Source organism: Ceratotherium simum, chromosome X (genome assembly GCF_057802395.1).
Source record: "Ceratotherium simum simum isolate JZ-2026a chromosome X, ASM5780239v1, whole genome shotgun sequence".
Taxonomy (NCBI): Eukaryota; Metazoa; Chordata; class Mammalia; order Perissodactyla; family Rhinocerotidae; genus Ceratotherium; species Ceratotherium simum.
In genome coordinates, this window is record NC_141940.1 from 73,481,937 (window position 1) to 73,497,992 (window position 16,056).

Here is a 16,056-nt window from a genome sequence, read left to right on the forward strand (position 1 = left end):
TTCTGGTACCTGGATGTGTGTTTCTTCCCTTAGGTTAGGAAAGTTTTTAGCTATTATTTCTTCAAATAGATTCTCTGCCCCTTTGTCTCTCTCTTCTCCTTATAGGACACCTATAATATGAATGTTAATGTGCTTGATGTTGTTCCAGAGGTCCCTTAGACTGTCCTCATTCTTTTTAATTCTTTTTCTTTTTATCTGCTCAGCTTGGGTGATTTCCTCTAGTCTTTCGTCCAGCTCGCTGATCCATTCTTCTTTATCATCTACTCTGCCATTGATACCCTCTAGTGAATTTTTCATTTCTCTTATTGTATTCTTCAGTTCTGATTGGTTCTTTTTTATATTTTCCAATTCTTTGTTGAAGTTCTCACTGTATTCATCTATTCTTCTCCCAAGATCAGTGAGCATCCTTATGACTATTAGTTTGTACTCTTTATTAGGTAGATTGTTTATCTCTGTTTAATTTAGTTCTTTTTCTGAGGATTTGTCCTGTTCCCTTATTTGGAACATATTCCTTTGTCTCCTCATTTTACCTATTTCTCTGTGCTCATGAAAATACGTGCTCTATATTTTAGGTAGATTGTCTATGTCTCCCAATCTTGGAGAAGTGACCTTAAGTAAGAGATGCCTCATGAGGCCCAGCAATGTGCTTCCCTCTTGTCACTAGTTCCAGATGTTCTGGGAATGCCCCTGTGTCCTTCTACGTGTGTCCTTCTGTTGTGGCAGGGTTGTTCTTACTGCAGGTGCACTGGATGGCTAGGCTGTCCCCCTGGCTGCTTGGTTGTAAGGCTCAGCTGCATGGGGCTGCCTTGGTCCCTTCAGTCACTTTACTGGGATGAGGGTACCCGCCAACACAGTTGGCTGCAATGTTTAATAGCACATTCCTGCTGCAGTTTTTCTGTCAAGTGAGTAGGCCCCCAGCATGACTGGTTGCTACTCTAGGGGCTCACAATTGCTGTGGCCTCTGGCCTGTAAGGCTGTGGTCACCTCTCTCAGTAGTGCAGCTGGGTGGGGCTGGCCCCAAGTGTGGTAGCACACAATTGTTTCTGGCATTGGATGGTGGGGCAGATCCCCTATGTGGCTTAAGATTGCTCCCGGCCGTGAAGTGCTGTGGCTCAAATGTGTTTTTTTCCTCTCCAGAAAGGTATTTCTGCCTCTTCCACCTCAGTCAGTGCTGTCCCTTGTTGTGGGGGTTCTTTTTATCCAGTTTCCTGTTCTTTCTCAGGGGTAATTGTTCCAAGGGTATTTGTAAATTTGATATGTCCGTGGGAGGAGGTGAGTTCAGAGTCCTCCTATGCTGCCATCTTCCCAGCCTATTCTGTTGTCTTTGGGGGAAGAGGATTTGCTGAGGCCCCCACTCTGCCATTCCTGAAGTCTTGCCTAATTTATGTTTTAGAAGATCATTCTTACAGCAGTGGAAGATCAATTGGGTGGAGGGGAAACTCATGGTCAGGTGTATAGAATTTTACTCAGTATAGTCATGCACTACATAAGAACATTTCAGTTAATAATGGACTGTATATATGATGGTGGTCTCATAAGATTAGTACCATATAGTCTAGGCTATACCATCTTGGTTTGTATAAGTATTTTAGGGGAGAAGAAATTTTCCTGTATCCTTATAGGTTCTTTTTGCTGGTCTAAGAACTAAATTGACATGAGACAGATTAACAGGAGAAAAACAAACAAGTTTAATGTAACATGTATACATGGGGGAAACCCAGAAAAACTGACTACCTCACCATAATGGCTGAAGCTCTCACCTTAAATACCATTGGGGGTGGGGAGAGTGAGGGACTTCAAAGGGAATGAAGAGAATTCACAAGTAGGTGAAATGGAGCAAATGTTTGGAAAACAAGGGTTTGTTTGGCCACACAGAAACAGAAAAACACACAGGGGAGCCCATCAAACAGGCTTTTCTAGGTTCCTCCCTGTCTACCACGTAGTTCATGTTATGCTAAGGTGATAGCTCGCTTCCTGAGATAGGTTTTTTTTATCTGAATTCTTTTAGGCATTTAAGAGGGAAGTAAAAAGAAAAACTTTCTGAGTCTTTTGTTTCTTAAAAATAATCCACCTAAAATGATCCTCATGTTAAAGGGACACATTTTGGTGTGGCAACTTTTGTTCCCCTCCAGTACATTCTATGATGTTCACACGACAAAATTGCCTAATGATGCATTTCTTAGAACACATCCCCATCATTAACAATACATGACTGTAGCACTTTGTAATCTGTAAACAGGAATGTAAAATATAAGTAGTTGGGTTGAATTGTGGGTGGAGATTGGCAGAATAGATATGGTGGAAAATCAAGGGGATAGGAGAATTGAGAGGGCTGGTTACTGTCATTGAAGTCCCACTGTCCATGTAATCTTTCCTAGGTAGAGAAGGAAGTGAAGTCCAAAGGACATCTTGGCCTTGGAGAACAGGTAACAGGGTTGATGAATTAAAGGCCTTGGAAGTTTAAGGGTAAATTCAAGGAGCATAAGGTGTAGGAGAGGTAGAAAAACAGGTAGTTCTGAGAGTGGACTCAAATGAATAAGAGAAACTGCAACTAAATTGGAGTCAGGAAGGCCTGTAGGGGGAGCTCTCACACCCTATCATATATCCTTAATTCAAACAGGAGGAAATGTGGGCTTGCATCACTGATGGGAAGTACAACTACTTTACTACTGAAGGAAGATTTCTCTCCCCACCTGGCAACAGCCCAGCCAATGAGAGATGCAGCAGCTCAGTTGTTGAGAAGGCACTGCCGCCCTGAACTATTACTTTCCCCCAATGGACTTTCGTTTTAAACAGCCCCTCCATACTCCCCCTTTTGCTCTATAAAACCAAGCTTCCCTGGTGACTGACAAATAATAATGTACAACTGGAATCTCACAATGTTGTAAACTATTGTGACATCAATAAAAAACCCCAAAAAACCAAGCTCCCCTCTTTTGTTCTCCAGATTTGCCCATGGTTCGCCATAGCATGCACACCCCAAATTGCAATTCTTTTGTCTATTCCTGAATAAACTCATTTGAGGGTAAAATAACAGGTGAATTTGCTTCTTAACTTGACAACTCTGTTTGGTTTTGGAGGTAGAGCTATTCCAGGTGTCACTACAGAAATGGATGGTTAAACTGGAGTTGAGATGAAGAAATTAGAATAGGATATGTGAAGGAGCTGTGAGGTTTGGATGTGTTAGGTCATCAAGGGGGATAATGAAGGCTTTCAGGATGAAAAGGAGAAAGGAAAACAGTTGGTACCAAGGTCCTCAGTGAATGTAGGGGAGAGACCTGGAAGTTGACATTTAACATATGAGTGGGTGATAAAATTGAGTAGTATGAACTTTGAAGGAAGAAGGGCTGTTGAGGGAAGATGGTAAAATAATACTTTGAGGATCCAATGAAGAAGGTATGAGACGATGCTAACCTGATCTTGACTTATTGAGAAGGCTGAGTTAAGGAAAATGAACAGCCTCCAATTAAGAGTTTTGCAAGGAAAACAATAAAATTTGGGACACCCAGAGTTAAGGAGAGGAGATAGAGGCTGAATGGATGAGCAAGACCAAAAGCAAGAAAGTTTTAGGAAATGGTGGATATTTCTTTCTTTCTTTTTTTTTTTTTTTTTTTTGCTTAAGCAGAGGGTACAATTAGGGGTACAGTGGAAGATAATATTGGAATCTATGTGATTAGTTTTAATCTAGACTATAAAGTCATTATTGTTAAAAATATTATTAGTTATATGGTATACTAAGGAAACTTTTTGAAATTATTTTGTTTAGATCTTAGGGAAATTTTGGAACTGGTATTGGTAGCTGGGAAGCAATTTGACAGCTTTGAAATACTTTGACTATGACAAATGTGAAATTGGTGTATATTTGGTAAGTGATTAATGCCACCATTGGAACTGAAGATGACAATAGATCATAATTTTGATAGGAATGTGGCCAATGGACTGTGGTAAATTTTGGTCTTTTTGTAATTAGAAAATTGGAGCTTTAAAAATGTATTTTTTGAAATAATCTTTTTCTATTCTTTTCCAGAACCATCTGCAACCCACAATATATAGAGGACTGTGTAGGATCTACTTTAGCATGAGGGTGTTGATCTCAATTGCGCTGACTCTATTTGATATGATTGTGTCTATGTATAATTAAGATATGTAGCTAGAAGCATAGGAGAAGAGAAAATGTAAAGCAAAAATGAGACTGAATTGGAGATGTAGAGCTCCGGTTATGAAAACCTTAAGAAGATTAAATGCTGTGATGGTAATCTGGCATGTTTTCAGTTCTAGCTATCATTTATTATGAACTGAAAGAACACTGAAATAATTGGATACTGAGGTGCATAACTGCTGGCAATAGGATGGAGAAGGGGAGTTAGCTGGCAAGGAGCCTTATAGCTGTTTTTATATTAATGCTGTATATTTGGTATTGGTTGATAACAGCAGAAAAATTATTTATGGTCATGTTGGGGACTTATTACATTGATTTCTACTCTAATAATATGAAAGAGTTTAATGGTTCCTCTTATAGATGTAATATTTCTTTGTTTTTTTTTTCATTCTAGCAGCCATCAGAAAAGAGATCACAAAAAAGCTATTGCCTGTACAGTCCTTTTCATCATTTGTGACCTGGGACATTGAGCTCTTGGGCTGTAAGAATTCCAGTTCGTGAGGCAGTCTGTGTCATTCTGGTCTAGCCAGGTGATTAGTCCCTATGGACTAGTATCTTGTTCTCTAGAAAAGAACAAGAAAGAAAAAAGCAAAGAAGGGGAAAAATATAGAGATGACTCTAGACCCTAGAGAAATTAAGGCCTGGGCCATAAGCAGCAGATCAAGGGAAGAGGACCCTGGGGGTTATGTACAAGTTCAGTAGAGTGGCATTCATGAAATATAAACACTGGGAGAACTAAGTGTGTTTTGGGACCTGACTTGACTTGAAGAATGAAGAAATTTAGATTGAACTACAATAAAAATATCTATAAAGGCAAGGTTAAATAGAAGGCAAGTATGCTTTGAAGTTAAAATGGATAGAAGCTTAATTGTAATGCAGTGTCTTTGTCTGATGAAATATTGGCTATAAAGAGATGATCATCATATTTTAAAGATATAGTTAAGAGAGTGAATCCTGGCTCTTTCATTTACTAGTTGTGTGATCATAGGAAAATTACTTACCTTCTCCAAAACTCAGTTTCTTTACCTATCAAATAGATTAATGATACTGATGTGGTTATTGTAAGAATTAAGTAAAAAAATATATAGAGGCTGGCCCAGTGACGTAGTGGTTAAGTTCGCGCGCTCCACTTTGGCGGCCCGGGGTTTGCAGGTTCAGATCCTGGGAGTGGACCTACGCACCGCTTGTCAAGCCATGCTGCGGCAGGCGTCCCATATATAAAGTAGAGGAAAGATGGGCATGGATATTAGACCAGGGCCAAGCTTCCTCAGCAAAAAGAGGAGGATTGGCAACGGATGTTAGCTCAGAGCTAGTCTTCCTCACTAAAAAATAAAATAAAATAAAAATAAAAAAATAAACAAACATATATAAAGAGTATAGTGTGATTCCTGGCACATACTTAGAGCTCAATATATAGTCACTTTTATCAGGCAGTGGAAAGGAGAGTTAATGAGATGGATATTCAATAATGTGATGAATTATTCTTCACAGCTAGATATGCAATTAGTTATTTCTTGTCAGAGCAGCCTACAGCAAGAAGTTTCAGGGTCAGAACCTCTTGGAGATAGGCTACAAAGAGTGCTAATTCGGCCAATTTGAAGGAAGGTAGCGTCCTTTGTTTCCTAGTTTGTAACAAATTAGGTCTTCTATTCATTTTCCATCTAGAATAGTGCTTTTAACATTAGCATTTTTAGTTAGATTTACCATTAGTGTTTTTAATATTTTTGTTCATTTGACTTGGATCTTGAGTTTTGGGGAAGATGGCAAAATGATGGACAGGTCAGGTAGACAGGCCATGATAGTTGAAAATAGAGAAGATGGTAAGAGTATAAAAGGTAAAAATTTCTCCATGGTTAGTGCAGATCAGCTTTTGGATCTAATTCATTAGGTCACTTGTCTGGGTAGAGTGAAGCAGAATGCCTGGAGTTGAAGTGTCACAGGGAGCCTAAAGAGAGGTCCTAATGAGGCTCTCTGGCCAGCCTATTCAAGTTAAGGAGCAGGAGGTAGGCTTCTTAGTCTAGATAGCAAAGGAAGACACAGACTGTGCTTTTTGTGGACCTAGTTTTGTTAGGCCTAAAAAGGAGCCATGGAAGAGAAAGTTTAAAGGTACAGGATTTTGTTGTTGTTATTTCACATTGTGTTTGAAGAGTCTCTGATTAAAAACATTTTTTTCCTTTTAAATAGACCTTATTTTTTAGAGCAGTTTTAGATTCACAGCAAAATTGGGCTGAAAGTACAGAGTTCCTATATACCCCCGGCCCAACACATGCACAGTCTCCCCTATAATCATGGTACGGTGGTACATCAGTGGTACATTTGCTATAACCAGTGAACCTACCTTGACACCTCATTATCACCCAAAGTCCATAGCTTACATTAGGGTTAACTCTTGGTGGTGTACATTCTACGGGGTTTTGACAAATGTATAGACATGTATCCATCATTATAGTATCATACAGAATACTTTTGCCACCCTAAAAATCTTCTGTGTTCCACCTATTCATCCCTCTCTCCTCCTTACCCCCTGGCAACCACTGATCTTTTTACTGTTTCCATAGTTTTGATCTAGTTTTTAAAAAAGGTTTATTGAAGTATAATTCACATACCACACAATTCACTCATTTAAAGTGTGCGATTCATTTGTATAATTCAATATATTGATCTTTTCAAAGAAGTAGCTTGTGGTTTGGTTTTATTGATTTTCTCTATTGATTTCCCATTTTCAATTTCACTGATTTCTGCTCTAATTATTTTTTTTATTGCGGTAAATTGGTTTATAACGTTATATAAATTTCAGGTGTACATCATTATATTTCGATTTCTGTGTAGATTACAACACGTTCACCACTCAAAGACTAATTACAATCACTCACCACACACATGTGCCTAATCATCCGTTTTGTCCTCCTCCCTCCCCCCTTCCCTTCTGGTAACCACCAATCCAGTCTCTGTCTCTATGTGATTGCTTGTTGTTGTTTTTATTTTCTACTTATGACTGAGATCATATAGTATTTTACTTTCTCCCTCTGACTTATTTCGCTTAGCATAATACCCTCATGGTCCATCCATGTCGTCACAAATGGCTAGACTTCATCGTTTCTTATGGCTGAGTAGTATTCCATTTTTTTTTCTTTTTTTTTTTGTGCGGAAGATCAGCCCTGAGCTAACATCCATGCTAATCCTCCTCTTTTTGCTGAGGAAGACCGGCTCTGAGCTAACATCTATTGCCAATCCTCCTCCTTTTTTTTGTCCCCAAAGCCCCAGTAGATAGTTGTATGTCATAGTTACACATCCTTCTAGTTGCTGTATGTGGGACGTGGCCTCAGCATGGCCAGAGAAGCGGTGCGTTGGTGCGTGCCCGGGATCCGAACCCGGGCCGCCAGTAGCGGAGCACATGCACTTAACTGCTAAGCCACGGGGCCAGCCCAATATACCACATCTTCTTTATCTCTTCGTCCCTTGATGGGCACTTAGGTTGTTTCCAAGTCTTGACTATTGTGAATAATGCTGCAATGAACACAGAGGTGCATGTATCTTTACAGATTGGTGTTTTCATATTCTTTGGATAAATACCCAGCAGTGGAATAGCTGGATCATATGTTAGTTCTATCCTTAATTTTTTGAGGAATCTCCATACTGTTTTCCATAGAGGCTGCACCAGTTTGCACTCCCACCAGCAGTGTATGAGAGTTCCCTTCTCTCCACATCCTCTCTAACACTTGTTGTTTCCTGTCTTGTTAATTATAGCCATTCTGACAGGTTGGAGGTGATATCTCATTGTAGTTTTCATTTGCATTTCCCTGATAGTTAATGATGTTGAACATCTTTTCATGTGCCTGTTGGCCATCTGTATATCTTCTTTAGAAAAATGTCTGTTCAGGTCTTTTGCCTGTTTTTTATTTGGGTTGTTAGTTTTTTTGTTGTTGAGATGTATGAGTTCCTTATGTATTTTGGATATTAACCCCCATCAGATATATGGTTTGCAAATATCTTCTCCCAATTGTTAGGTTGTCTTTTCGTTTTGTTGATGGTTTCCTTTGCTGTGCAGAAGCTTTTTAGTTTGATGTAGTCCCAGTTGTTTATTTTTTCTTTTGTTTTCCTTGTCTGGTCAGACATGGTATTTGAAAATATACTGCTAAGGCCAATGTTGAAGAGCAAAGTGCCTATGTTTTCTTCTAGAAGTTTCATGGTTTCAGGTCTTACATTCAAGTCTTTAATCCATTTTGAGTTAATTTTTGTGTCTAGTGTAAGACAATGGTCTACTTTTATTTTTTTGCATATGGCTGCCCAGTTTTCCCAGCACCATTTATTTATTTATTTTTTTAAAGATTTTATTTATTTATTTTTTCCCCCCAAAGCCCCAGTAGATAGTTGTATGTCATAGCTGCTTCTAGTTGCTGTATGTGGGATGCGGCCTCAGCATGGCTGGAGAAGCGGTGCATCGGTGCGCACCCGGGATCCGAACCCGGGCCGCCAGCAGCGGAACTCACGCACTTAACCGCTAAGCCACGGTGCTGGCCCCCCAGCACCATTTATTGAAGAGACTTTCCTTTCTCCATTGTATGTTCTTGCCTCCCTTGTCGAAAGTTAGCTATCCATAGATGTGTGGGTTTATTTCTGGGCTCTCAATTCTGTTCCATTGATCTATGTGTCTGTTTTTCTTCCAGTACCATGCTGTTTTGGTTAGTATAGCTTTGTAGTATATTTTGAAATCAGGGAGTGTGATACCTCCAGCTTTGTTATTTTTTCTCAGGATTCCTTTGGCTATTCGGGTTCTTTTGTTGTTCCATATAAATTTTAGGATTCTTTGTTCTATTTCTGTGAAAAATGTTCTTGGGACTTGGATGGGGTTTGCATTGAATTTATAGATTGCTTTAGGAAGTATGGACATTTTAACAATGTTTATTCTTCCAATCCAAGAGCACAGAATATCTTTCCATTTCTTTGTGTCTTCTTCCATTTCTTTCAACAATGTTTTATAATTTTCAGTGTACAGATATTTAACCTCTTTGGTTAGGTTTATTCCTAGATATTTTATTCTTTTTATTGGAATTGTAAATGGGATTGCATTCTTAATTTCTATTTCTGCTTCTTCATTGTTAGTGTATAGAAACGCAACTGATTTTTGTATGTTCATTTTGTATCCTGCAACTTTACCATATTCATTTATTATTTCTAAAAGTTTTCTGGTGGATTTTTTAGGGTTTTCTATACATAAAATCATGGCATCTGCAAATGCTGACAGTTTTGCTCCTTTCCAATTTGGATCTCTTTTATTTCTTTTTCTTGCCTGATTGCTCTGGCTAGGACTTCCGATACTATGTTCATTAGGAGCAGTGAAAGTGGGCATCCTTGTCTGTTCCTGTTCTTATAGGGATAGCTTTCAGTTTTTCACCATTGAGAATGATATTAGCTGTGGGTTTGTCATAGATGGCATTTATTATATTGAGGTACTTTCCTTCTATACCAATTTTATTCAGAATTTTTATGATAAATGGATGCTGCATCTTGTCAAATGCTTTCTCTGCATCTATTGAGATGATTGTGATTTTTATTCTTTTTTTTTATTTTTATTATTTTTTATTTTTTATTTTTTTAAATTTTTTGTTTATTGCAGTAACATTGGTTTATAACATTGTAAAAATTTCAGGTGTACATCATTGTACTTCTATTTCTGCATAGATTACATCATGTTCACCACCAAAATACTAATTACAACCCATCACCACACACATGTACCGAATTATCCCTTTCACCCTCCTCCCTCCCCCCTTCCCCACTGGTAACCACCAATCCAATCTAAGTCCCTATGTGTTTGTTTATTGTTGTTATTATCTACTACTTAATGAAGGAAATCATGCGGTATTTGACCTTCTCCCTCTGACTTATTTCACTTTGCATTATATCCTCAATGTCCATCCATGTTGTCACAAATGGCTGGATTTCATCGTTTCTTATGGCTGAGTAGTATTCCATTGTGTATATATACCACAGCTTCTTTATCCATTCGTCCCTTGATGGGCACTTAGGTTGCTTCCAAGTCTTGGCTATTGTGAATAACGCTGCAATGAACACAGGGGTGCATGTACCTTTACAAATTGGTGTTTGCAAGTTCTTTGGATAAATACCCAGCAGTGGGATGGCTGGATCATATGGTAGTTCTATCCTTGATTTTTTGAGGAATCTCCATACTGTTTTCCATAGTGGCTGCACCAGTTTGCACTCCCACCAGCAGTGTATGAGAGTTCCCTTCTCTCCACATCCTCTCCAACACATGTTGTTTCCTGTCTTGTTAATTATAGCCATTCTGAGGGGCATGAGGTGATATCTCATTGTAGTTTTGATTTGCATTTCCCTGATAGTTAATGATTTTGAACATCTTTTCATGTGTCTGTTGGCCATCTGTATATCTTCTTTGGAGAAATGTCTGTTCAGGTCCTTTGCCCATTTTTTAATTGGGTTGGTAGTTTTTTTTGTTGGTAAGATGCATGAGTTCTTTATATATTTTGGAGATTAAGCCCTTATCAGAAGTATGGTTTGCAAATATCTTCTCCCAATTGTTAGGTTGTCTTTTCGTTTTGTTGATGGTTTCCTTTGCTGTGCAGAAGCTTTTTAGTTTGATGTAGTCCCATTTGTTTATTTTTTCTATTGTTTCTCTTGCCCGGTCAGACGTGGTGTTTGAGAAGATGTTGCTAAGACTGATGTCGAAGAGCGTACTGCCTATGTTTTCTTCTAGAAGTTTCACAGTTTCAGTTCTTACATTCAAGTCTTTAATCCATTTGGAGTTAATTTTTGTGGATGGTGTAAGGTAAGGGGCTCCTTTCCCATTTTTGCATATGGCTATCCAGTTTTCCCAACACCATTTGTTGAAGAGACTTTCTTTTCCCCATTGTATGTTCTTGGCTCCTTTGTCAAAGATTAGCTGTCCATAGATGTGTGGGTTTATTTCTGGGCTTTCGCTTCTATTCCATTGATCTGTGTGTCTGTTTTTGTGCCAGTACCATGCTGTTTTGGTTACTACAGCTTTGTAGTATATTTTGAAATCAGGGAGTGTGATACCTCCAGCTTTGTTCTTTTTTCTCAGGATTCCTTTAGCTATTCGGGGTCCTTTGTTGTTCCATATAAATTTTAGGATTCTTTGTTCTATTTCTGTGAAAAATGTTGTTGGAACTTTGATAGGGATTGCATTGAATCTATAGATGGTTTTAGGAAGTATGGACATCTTAACTATGTTAATTCTTCCAATCCAAGAGCACGGAATATCTTTCCATTTCTTTGTGTCTTCTTCAATTTCTTTCAGCAATGTTTTATAGTTTTAGATTGTACAGATCTTTCACCTCTTTGGTTAAGTTTATTCCTAGGTATTTTATTCTTTTTGTTGCAATTGTAAATGGGATGGTATTCTTAATTTCTCTTTCTGCTACTTAGTTGTTAGTGTACAGAAATGCAACTGATTTTTGTATGTTGATTTTGTATCCTGCAACTTTACCATATTCGTTTATTACTTCTAAAAGTTTTCTGGTGGATTCTTTAGGGTTTTCTATATATAAAATCATGTCATCTGCAAATAGTGACAGTTTCACTTCTTCCTTTCCAATTTGGATCCCTTTTATTTCTTTCTCTTGCCTGATTGCTCTGGCTAGGACTTCCAGTACTATGTTAAATAGGAGTGGTGACAGTGGGCATCCTTGTCTGGTTCCTGTTCTTAGAGGGATGGCTTTCAGTTTTTCACCATTGAGGATGATATTAGCTGTGGGTTTCTTATATATGGTCTTTATTATGTTGAGGTACTTTCCTTCTATACCCATTTTATTCAGAGTTTTTATCATAAATGGATGCTGTATCTTGTCAAATGCTTTCTCTGCATCTATTGAGATGATCATGTGATTTTTATTCTTCATTTTATTAATGTGGTGTATGACGTTGATTGATTTGCGAATGTTAAACCATCCCTGCATCCCTGGAATAAATCACACTTGATCATGGTGTATAATCTTTTTAACGTATTGTTGTATGCGATTTGCTAGTATTTTATTGAGGATTTTTGCATCGATGTTCATCAGTGATATTGGCCTGTAATTTTCTTTTTTTGTGTTGTCCTTGTCTGGTTTTGGTATCAGGGTAATGTCAGCTTCGTAGAATGAGTTAGGGAGCTTCCCCCCCTCCTCAATTTTTGGAAGAGTTTGAGAAGGATAGGTATTAAGTCTTCTTTGAATGTTTGGTAGAATTCACCAGGGAAGCCGTCTGGTCCTGGACTTTTATTTTTGGGGAGGTTTTTGATTACTGTTTCGATCTCCTTACTGGTGATTGGTCTATTCAAATTCTCTACTTCTTCTTGATCCAGTTTTGGAAGGTTGTATGATTCTAAGAATTTATCCATTTCTTCCAGATTGTCGAATTGGTTGGCATATAGCTTTTCATAGTATTCTCTTATAATCTTTTGTATTTCTGAGGTGTCTGTTGTAACCTCTCCTCTTTCATTTCTGATTTTACTTATTTGTGCCTTCTCTCTTTTTTTTTCTTGGTGAGTCTAGCTAAAGGTTTGTCAATTTTGTTGATCTTTTCAAAGAACCAGCTCTTGGTTTTATTAATTTTTTCTTTTTTTTTTGGTCTCTATTTCATTTATTTCTGCTCTGATTTTTATTATTTCCCTTCTTCTACTGATTTTGGGCTTTGTTTGTTCTTCTTTTTCCAGTTCCTTCAGGTGCATTGTTAGATTGTTTATTTGAGATTTTTCTTGTTTGTTGAGATAGGCCTGTATCGCTATAAACTTCCCTCTTAGAACTGCTTTTGCTGTATCCCATAAATTCTGGCATGTCGTATTTTCATTTTCATTTGTCTCCAGGTATTTTTTGATTTCTTCTTTGATTTCTTCGTTAACCCAGTCGTTCTTCAGTAGCATTTTGTTTAATCTCCACGTATTTGTGGCTTTCCTGATTTTCTTCCTATAGTTGATTTCTAGTTTCATACCGTTGTGGTCAGAAAAGATGCTTGGTATTATTTGAATCTTCTTAAATTTATGGAGACTTGTTTTGTGGCCTAATATGTGATCAATCCTGGAGAATGTTCCATGTGCCTTTGAAAAGAACGTGTATTCTTCGGTTTTTGGATGGAATGCTCTGTATATATCTGCTAGGTCCATCTGTTGTAGTGTGTCGTTTAAGGCCAATGTTTCCTTATTGATCTTCTGTTTGGATGATCTATTCGTTGGTGTAAGTGGAGTGTTAAAGTCCCCTACTATTATTGTGTTACTGTCTATTTCTGTTTTTATGTCTGTTAATAATTGCTTTATATATTTAGGTGCACCTACATTGGGTGCATAGATATTTACAAGTGTTATATCCTCTTGTTGGATTGTTCCCTTGATCATTATGTAATGCCCTTCTTTGTCTCTTTTTACAGTTTTTGTTTTAAAGTCTATTTTGTCTGATATGAGTACTGCTACCCCAGCTTTCTTTTCATTGCCATTTGCGTGGAGTATATTTTTCCATCCCTTCACTTTCAGTTTGTGAGTGTCTTTAGGTCTGAAGTGTGTCTCTTGTATGCAGCATATGTATGGGTCTTGTTTTTTTATCCAGTCAGCCACCCTATGCCTTTTAATTGGAGCATTTAGTCCATTGACGTTTAAAGTAGCTATTGATAAGTATGTACTTACTGCCTTTTTTTACCTTTTTTTTTTTTTCCTCAGTGTTTTAGTAGTCCTTATCTGTTCCTTTCTTCTTCTATACAGAATTGATGGTCACTTTAGTTTGACCTCTGTCTGAAAGCTGTACTCTTTAACTCCCCTCCTCCCTCATGTTTTTGATATCATATCTAACCTCTTTGTTGTGCATTTGTATCCATTACCTTCTAATCATGGAAATAGAGAATTTTTTCCTATTTGTGGTCTTTTCTTTTCCCCTTAAATCAGTCCCTTTAACATTTCTTGTAGCACTGGTTTCTTGGTGACAAACTCCTTTAATTTTTGCTTATCTGGGAAAATTTTGATCTCTCCTTCCATTTTGAATGATAACCTTGCTGGGTAGAGTATTCTTGGCTGTAAGTTTTTTCCTTTTAGCACTTTAAATATATCGTGCCATTCTCTTCTAGCCTGTAAGGTTTCTGCAGAGAAGTCAGCTGATAGCCTTATGGGGTTTCCTTTGTACGTAACTTGACATTCTCTTGCAGCTTTTAGGATTCTCTTTATCTTTAATTCTGGACATTTTGATTATGAGTTGTCTTGGTGTGGGCCTCTTTGGGTTTATCTTGTTTGGGGCTCTCTGTGCTTCCTGTACCTGGATGTCTGTTTCCTTCCTTAGGTTAGGGAAGTTTTCATCTATTATTTCTTGAAATAGATTCTCTGCCCCCTTGTCTCGCTCTTCTCCTTCCGGGACACATATAACACGGATGTTAGTGAGCTTGATGTTGTCCCAGAGGTCCCTTAGACTGTCCTCAGTCTTTTTAATTCTTTTCTCTTTTACCTGTTCACCTCGGGTAATTTCTTCTAGTCTTTTGTCCAGCTCACAGATCCGTTCTTCTGTATCCTCTACTCTGCTTTTGAGTCCCTCTAATGAATTTTTCATTTCCAGTATTGTATTCTTCATTTCTGATTGGTTCTTTTTTATATCTTCCATTTCTTTGTTGACATTCTCACTGGGTTCATCTATTCTTCTCCCCAGATCAGTGAGCATCCTTAACACTCTTAGTTTGAACTCTCTGTCGGGTAGGTTGCTCATTTCTGTTTCACTTAGTTCCTTTTCTGGGGTTTTGTCCTGTTCCCTTACTTGGAATGTATTCTTTTGCCTCTTCATTTTGCCTCTTTCCCTGTGCTTGTGTCTACGTATTAGGTAGGTCAGCTACGTCTCCTGCTCTTGGATAGGTGACCTTATGTAACTGATGGCTTAGGAGGCTTCCAGTGTGCTTCCCTCAGTTCTCAATGTTCCAGGGGTGACCCCTAACTGGGCTACGTGTATCCTTCTGCTGTGGCCTGTTTGCTCTCCCTGTAGGTGCCCAGGGAGGCTGAGTTATGCTCCTGGCCAGCTGTTGTAATGCTCAGCTGCTTGTAGTTGTTGTGGGCCCTTCAGTCTCTTTATCAGGTGTGGGGATCCCCAGCACAGTTGGCTGCAAGTTCTAATACCACATTTGTGTTGCAGTATTTCTTTTAAGTGAGTAGGCCCCCACCGTGGCAGGTTATTAGGCTCAGGGCCTTACAATTGCTGTAAGCCTCTAGCCTATTAGGTCTCTTGTCAGCACTCTGAGGATTGCAGCTGGGTGGGGCTGGCCTCAGGCACAGGAGCACCCAATTGTTTCAGGTTTTGGAAGGTGGAGCAAACCTATGTGGGTCTTTGAGAAGTACAAGTCTTCTGCGGCTGAGAAGCCCTGCTGCCCACAGGTCCACACACACAGTCAACACAGTCCTGCCCCGTGTGAGTGCCCCGACCTCCCCAAGCGGACCCAGTCTCTCCATGGCAGGAGCCCCACACACTCTGCCACCGCCCCACACTCTCCACCCGCTCCTTGTGCACACCCTGCCCTGCTCAAGTCAGCTCAGTTGCCAGGCTGCAGAGAATCCAGTCACCAATCTATGCAGGCCCACAAGTTGCCTGAGGGCTTGTTGTTGGGTGGGGCCAGTCTCTAGGGTGGGCTGCCTGCCCTGGCTGAGCTGGATTAAATCGGTGCTCTAGCGGGTGGGGCAGACCTGGGCTAGCAGGCCTCAGGGAGAACTCCAATGGTGTCTGTGTCAGCACGCCCACACCAGGCCACAACAATGGCCGCCGCCAATGTCCCAGTCCCTGGAGAGGTCTCACCCCTCACCGAGATTCGCTTAGGGCCTATTAGGTGAGTCTCTTGTCACCAAAGCACTGTATACCTTTCTTTCTGGTGATTTTAGGGTGCTTCCTGAAACGGGTGAGTTTGCG

At 39.2% G+C, this 16,056-nt stretch overlaps 1 protein-coding gene across 11 annotated transcripts in view; it reads left to right on the top strand.

The window, feature by feature from the left end:
- The window catches only part of SNX12 (sorting nexin 12), a 123,789-nt gene that overhangs the window by 61,226 nt on the left and 46,507 nt on the right, over positions 1-16,056 (top strand). The window contains exons 6-7 of one of the 11 annotated variants that reach the window (XM_087426553.1): positions 2,379-2,426; positions 2,621-3,045. The exons of 3 other annotated variants lie outside the window; for them this stretch is intronic. In XM_087426553.1, coding sequence (XP_087282679.1) covers positions 2,379-2,426; positions 2,621-2,758 — 186 coding nt within the window. In that variant the 3' untranslated portion in view covers positions 2,759-3,045. Of the gene's footprint in view, positions 1-2,378; positions 2,427-2,620; positions 3,046-4,027; positions 4,456-16,056 lie in introns of those variants that run through there. 7 more of the 11 variants (XM_087426552.1, XM_087426554.1, XM_087426555.1 and 4 more) reach the window with 7 other exon arrangements.